Genomic DNA, 6,058 nt, shown 5'->3' on the forward strand with positions numbered 1-6,058 from the left:
TTTAATTATACACATCCTTTAGGGAATAGAGATAACACTACATGGTACCAAATACTAACAAAAAAAAAAGTCACACCAAAAATTACACAGATAAATAAAAACATTCAATTGCTGAAATACAGCAACATTAAGCCACCTCAGTTTTCTTTTTCTTTAATGCTTGGAAACACCCCTAACCACCCACACACTGTGGCAAAAAATTATGTCATATTGTAGAGGTGTTACAGATATATAATTTTGCTCAGATATAGATATATCTTTATATCTATATATCTCTATCTCATCATTGTAGAAAATGGAGCTGTATAGTTCATTGTTCATTTCTAATAGAAACAAACAGCTAATAAGTGTTTGAAGCTCTTTTCACTCCATTACGTGATGGCAGAAATAGTCCATCCTCTTAGAGTAATGGTTTCTGTTTTATAAGATTGTCCTATTTTTCAGTCTTAACTGAGAAGACCTCACTGTCTGATTCGTTCTTCAGGGGCATGAAACTCCTTGCGCTGTTTCCCAGCTACCCATAATGTCCCTCAAGCAATTCTGCTGGACGGAAGTTCAGAGTGTCAACTCCACCATGCTTGTAACGCACAAAAATGAGGTAGTACACAAAACATTTTCTGTTCAAGTTTTGATTAAGCCCCAGTCTCCTCAGCATTCCCCGCTTAACTTATGAGTGGAACCAATCCCTTTGTTTACTCAGTGTAATTCCAACAATGCAATCAACGTAAAATTATATTTGATTAATCAGAGTACATTGTGCTTTGGAGCAATCTGTAAAGATAATCAGACAGTTGGAAACAAATACAGAGCATTTGTGTGTTACTACTGCTCACGTTGCCCAAAAGTTCTTCTTTTGTTCCCACTATTATTAGGCAGTCAGCATCTTTCTTATGGTTATGTGTGAAAGAGACAGAACAGATTACAGGAAAATTAAACCTACATAATGTTCTCCTTCCTCTATCCTAGACTTGTATTAATATCACACTCCTAAGATAAATGTATCAGAATTCTGTCAGGGGTGGTCCCGCTTTTAAGTGGGCATTATAGAAAAGTTAAATGAATAGTTTCCATTTAAGAAACGGCAGTCCCCATATGTCCGAAGGATCTGACAGTTCTCTGCAATTTTCTGCTTAGTTGATAGAGATCTCTCATTGTTTGAGCTTAAAACAAAACAAGAAACTGCAACAGGGTCCTCCTCCTTACTCCTTAAGTCAAAGTACTATTTATAAAATAGTTGACATCTTTGTTCAGTTTCAAATTATAGACAAACCTCCCTAATACAAAATACTAAAAGTGCAATAGTATAAATTAAGAGTTTGCAACCACATTATACAAACATTACCTTTTTATTGTGCAGCTTTGATAACATGGAGTATTTACTCACAACTGTTTATAATGTTGTGAATAATTTATGGTGCTAAGGTTTGTCTGTAACTTGTTTTCCAATCATTGAGCTAAAATCCACACTACATTTTTTTTTCATTTAATAGAACAACTGTCCACATAGCAGCTACAAATATTTAAATAAAAAAAGGTTTGTTACTGACAGGTACTTGCACATGAAAAGCATGCTATCTTTCCCAATAAAACTTCACAAATTTGCCTGCATTGAAAGAAACCACTTATTCATAGTAAAACAAAACTTGCTTAAAAAACAAAAAGACAAAAGGAAAAAGGAAAAAGAAAAAAGAAAAATCACATAGCCAGATGTATTTTGCAGTACAAAAGCTTCATTTAAGTTTGGGGCTAGTATATTGTCTGTTACCCGCATAATCTTAACATTATAAATACTACAGACAAGGATACTGTAATAATACACAGCATTGGGGTACTAAATCACTTATTTAAGATTAAGATTCCTAAAAACATAGTCCAAGTTGCTAACTAATTTGAACAAAAACCAGCAAATAAGTGTGACAGAATGCCGTAATGAAGCCCCCCTTTCTCAGGTGATAGTAAGTTTTGTAAGAAGCAAAGTGAATGTAGACTAGCCTCTTTCTGTTTCTAATGAAGTTATCCCATAACTGGTTTGTTTGCTTGTTTTCTGTTAAATTAAAAGGTTTCAAAGTTCTCAGTAACAGTCAAACTCACTGTTGAAAGAAGTACCATGCAGATCTTGCAAGACAACTTTTCAGCAGCCACAAAAAGTTATGTATTTCTGCTATGGGTAAAATTTTAAAGGGAACCTATGCATTTAGGTCAGGAAACTAATGCTTAGCTTCAAAAGCTGTACATGGAACAGGACAAGTGTTGTGTCGAGTAGAGGTCCAACAGTTATTCGGAATGAATGCTTTTAATTTATGCCAATCTCTTTATTATCCTCAATAAATCTGGTGAATGGACGACCGGCTCCCGTCTCAGAACTTGCTTTGTCCAGACTGACAATGGGAGGGCTGCTGCCTGTGCGAGCTTTGTCCATGCCACCGGTAAGGTTACTTAGAGGCGGGATGGCGCCTCCGCCTAGACTTACTGGGAGCTGAGGAATGCCTCCGTTCTGTATGACAGAAATCTCATTGTTCTTCATAGCAAGTCCGTTAGTGATAGCTGCAGCATATTGGTTCCAAAAATTGGGGTCAACATTCATGGCCCGAGCTGCCAAATCCTTCTGGAACATCTCGGAGAACTTGAGAGCGTCGCCACCGAGCAAAGCCATGGGGTTTTCCACAGAGAGGCGTCGGCCACGGCGTGCAGGGGCATTATTCCACATGTGAGTCCCCATGTGAACCTGCAGAGTGAACAGGGAAGAGAAGCACCCCCAAGTTAGCATGTTCTGGTGAGGAGTCTAGCCTGAAATGCTGTTACTTAGAGTAGTGCTTGCTATTTTAAAAAAATGCCCTTTAATTCACATTGGAAAAAAAATAATTTCAGTAAGGACACAGTTCTAAGTTCCAGTCAGCCCACACAAAGAAAACCCAGGTCCATGGTTGTTTTTCAATGTGCATCTGCTTCTTCTCAGTGAAAACAAACAGCGCTGCAAGATTTAAGGGTACATACTCTCTTGGGTTAGAGAATTTCACATGCAAGCTGGAAGTCCTCACATGCTGAAGATTACCAAGGGCATTACTCATACCAGGAGAAGGGTGGTTTTTCCCTTTTCCTTTTTTCATCCTGTCTGTTTTCATGTTTTATCTCATCACAGAAGCACTGATTAATTTGCTAAATTTAGTATTTTTTAAAAGGGCATTTAAAATGTCTTCCCCAGGCTGAGTCCTGATGGTTAACCAAACGGCAGGAATAGGAGCGACCAGTCCTGTAGTAACCCATTGTAAATCTGTGAGAAACAGCTTTCTGCTCTGCAACAGCTGCAAAGTGGAATAGAAAATAGAAATTGGGGAGGCACCCAAGGAGCTGAGCAAGCCCTGTGTTCCTGGCTCATAGCAAGATTATTTTGCATTGATGGTCCACAAGAACTCTCAGAACATGTCCACCAGCTGACTGGGTGTGCCATCACGTCAGTCAGAACTACAACATGCCTGCATGTACAGTTGGAACCAGTTTTAAAGTTCACATCATTGCACAGCCACTTTCCAGTCCTTATCTTCTACACAGTGAAAGCTTAACGACCACCACCGTACAGCAAGCATTTCCTTGAAGGTCCCTTCTCACCTGTCTTTGGGACAAACACTTGGCACTAAAACTTGCTGAATTTAAGAGCAGTGCTCTTTATTTCCCCCCTCCCCAAGCCTTTACAGTTTCATGTGGCCTCTTACCTTAAGATTCCCCTTTGTGGTAAAAGCTCTACCACAGATTGTGCAACCAAACGGTTTTTCACCGGTATGGGTGCGCTCGTGTATCTGCAGTGCACTTGCTGAGGAGAAGGTCTTCCCGCATGACTGACAGTTGTGCTGCTTGGGAGTCCGGCGAGGGGGGGGTGCCAGCATAGGGGTGATCCCCGGACTCATCACTGTCTGTGGTGCAGCAGGAACCTGGATTCCAGCTGGAAGCGAGGGAACCTCACCCAAAGAGATCGGCTTGCTGTGACCATTCACTTCCATTTTGATCATGGTAGGTGCTGTACTGGTGACCAGGCTAGGAGTACTTTGGCTGGGACCTAGAGTAAAGTTGGGTTCAAATAACTGAGAAGGCAGCTCTTTTAATTTGTGCGTCAGTAAGTGCTGTTTTAAATTACCCATAGTGGAACACCCACGACTGCAGACTGTACAAACAAATGGACGTTCTTTAGTATGGCTGCGGTAGTGAATTTCCAATGCACTCTTACAAGCAAAAGGCTTGCCACAGATATTACAAACAGTACTTTTAAACTTACCACGTTCTCTGTTCAGGAACAGCAGACTAAAAGGAGCCTCCTCTTTGATGACCGGTCTTCCCGGGTTGGTGGATGTCAGGTCTAATGCGCCTCCATTTTCAGTTGTGGGTGGTGGACTGTCTGGTTTTTCTGTCTTTAATTGTATTTCTTGAGGCTCTTCCTGGTTACTGAGACCGGGGGACTTTGATCTGAAACTTTCACTATTGCTATTCACAGGAGACAAAGCTTGCATGGAGGAAGAAGACTCTGACATTGCAGGGCTGCCTGCACTCTGGCTTTCAAGATCACCAACGGCTGATGAGGAGTCATTGCTCAAATGGTCACTTTCCCCTGATCCATTTTCTATGGATTTTAAACTGGTCAGCTGCTGACAGTTCATGACAGAATCAATCATTTTCATTTGATTCTCCAAAGCAGCAATACTGGAGATCACAGAAGGTGGTGAAGAAGGACATGACCCAGAGTAAGAGATAAGGGGTTTGGATGAATCACTTGCCGTGTCCTTTAGTTCCGGGTCCTCTTCCATAGAATTTTCATCAATGTCATCATCGAAGTTGCTCAGTGTGTCAACATTCTTCTCGTCATAGGAAAGCTCTGAGTCCATGGCATCCTGGAAGCCCTCTGGTAGTGGTGTGTTCGGAATTTGCCCACCCATATGCATACGAATGTGCTGCTGAAGAACAACCGCGTTTGTAAATTTCTTCTGACAAATGGGACACGAGTGCTGTACTCTAAGTGGTGGCTTTGCTCGATGAACTCCAAAATGTGTTTTTAGATTGCCTTTTGTAGTAAAGGCACGTCCACAAATTTTGCATTTAAATGGTCTTTCTCCAGTATGTGTTCTGTAATGCATCTTGAGAGCGCTCTGACAACTAAGAACACGGTGACAAATGACACATTGATTCGGATCTGTCATCTTCTTATCAATGTTCTCCACTAGCTGTTGTAGTTTTGAGGTTTCTGATGTTTGCATAGAGTCTAGCAGACCACCAAATGGAAACTTTGCCTTAAACTGGTCAGACACTGCTGGAAGCACAGGGTTTGGGAGGCTTGTTGCAACAGTGCTGTCTGTAACCACCGTAGGAATTGAAGATGTGGCAGCTGCAGAAACTTGCCCACCTGCAGAAAGGTCCCCGAGCCGTGTGCTCGTGGGAGGCAGAGTGACAGGTTCTGCCTTGGTCAGAGATGAGCCACTCTGAACGGGCTGCGGGGATTCAGCAGACGCTGGAACGCCCAACTCAGAAGTGTTGAGGCTGGGGGATAGAGAAGTGCATTCACTGGAGGCGGGAGAAGGCCTCTGGGGTGACCTGCTCATAGGAGTGATACTTGGAGAGTCTCCGTAACTGTTCACACCAGGAATAGTGGGGGGCAGCTGGAGCCCGATGGAAGTTGGGACAGTTGGTAAAACAGGTTTACTATCTAACCACGTTGTGACCGGCTTCTCAGGGGGCAGCGACATCCCATACGGGATTCCAGAGCAGGTGGGCACATTGTCGAGGTATTCTGGAACAGGATAAGGGTTCATCTGAATATGAGGGTATTTCTCTTTATGCCTCTGAAAATGAACTTTCAGGTTGCCCTTTGTGGAAAAGCGGTTTCCACATATGTTACACTTAAAAGGTCTTTCGCCTGTATGCGAGCGGAGGTGAATCTGTAAAGCACTGTCACTTCCAAAGACCTTGGCACAAAATCGGCATTTATGTTTAAAAAAGGGGTCCTCAGAGCTTGACTTGGGTTCAAACACTGACACATTTGGTGGCTTTCCTTTGCGGTGCTTCATAAGGGCGGACA

General features: G+C 42.2%; 1 protein-coding gene across 1 annotated transcript in view; it reads right to left on the reverse strand.

Moving 5' to 3' along the window:
• Positions 1-2,293: 2,293 nt before the first annotated feature.
• The window catches only part of SALL3 (spalt like transcription factor 3), a 19,583-nt gene continuing 15,818 nt past the window's right edge, over positions 2,294-6,058 (reverse strand). Inside the window, exons 2-4 of the mRNA XM_058814321.1 lie at positions 4,268-6,058; positions 3,711-4,051; positions 2,294-2,725 (exon numbers count right to left, since the gene is read on the reverse strand). The exon at positions 4,268-6,058 is cut by the window's right edge and continues 1,146 nt beyond it. Coding sequence (XP_058670304.1) covers positions 2,294-2,725; positions 3,711-4,051; positions 4,268-6,058 — 2,564 coding nt within the window. The remainder of the gene's footprint in view (positions 2,726-3,710; positions 4,052-4,267) is intronic.

Source organism: Ammospiza caudacuta, chromosome 1 (genome assembly GCF_027887145.1).
Source record: "Ammospiza caudacuta isolate bAmmCau1 chromosome 1, bAmmCau1.pri, whole genome shotgun sequence".
Lineage (NCBI taxonomy): Eukaryota > Metazoa > Chordata > Aves > Passeriformes > Passerellidae > Ammospiza > Ammospiza caudacuta.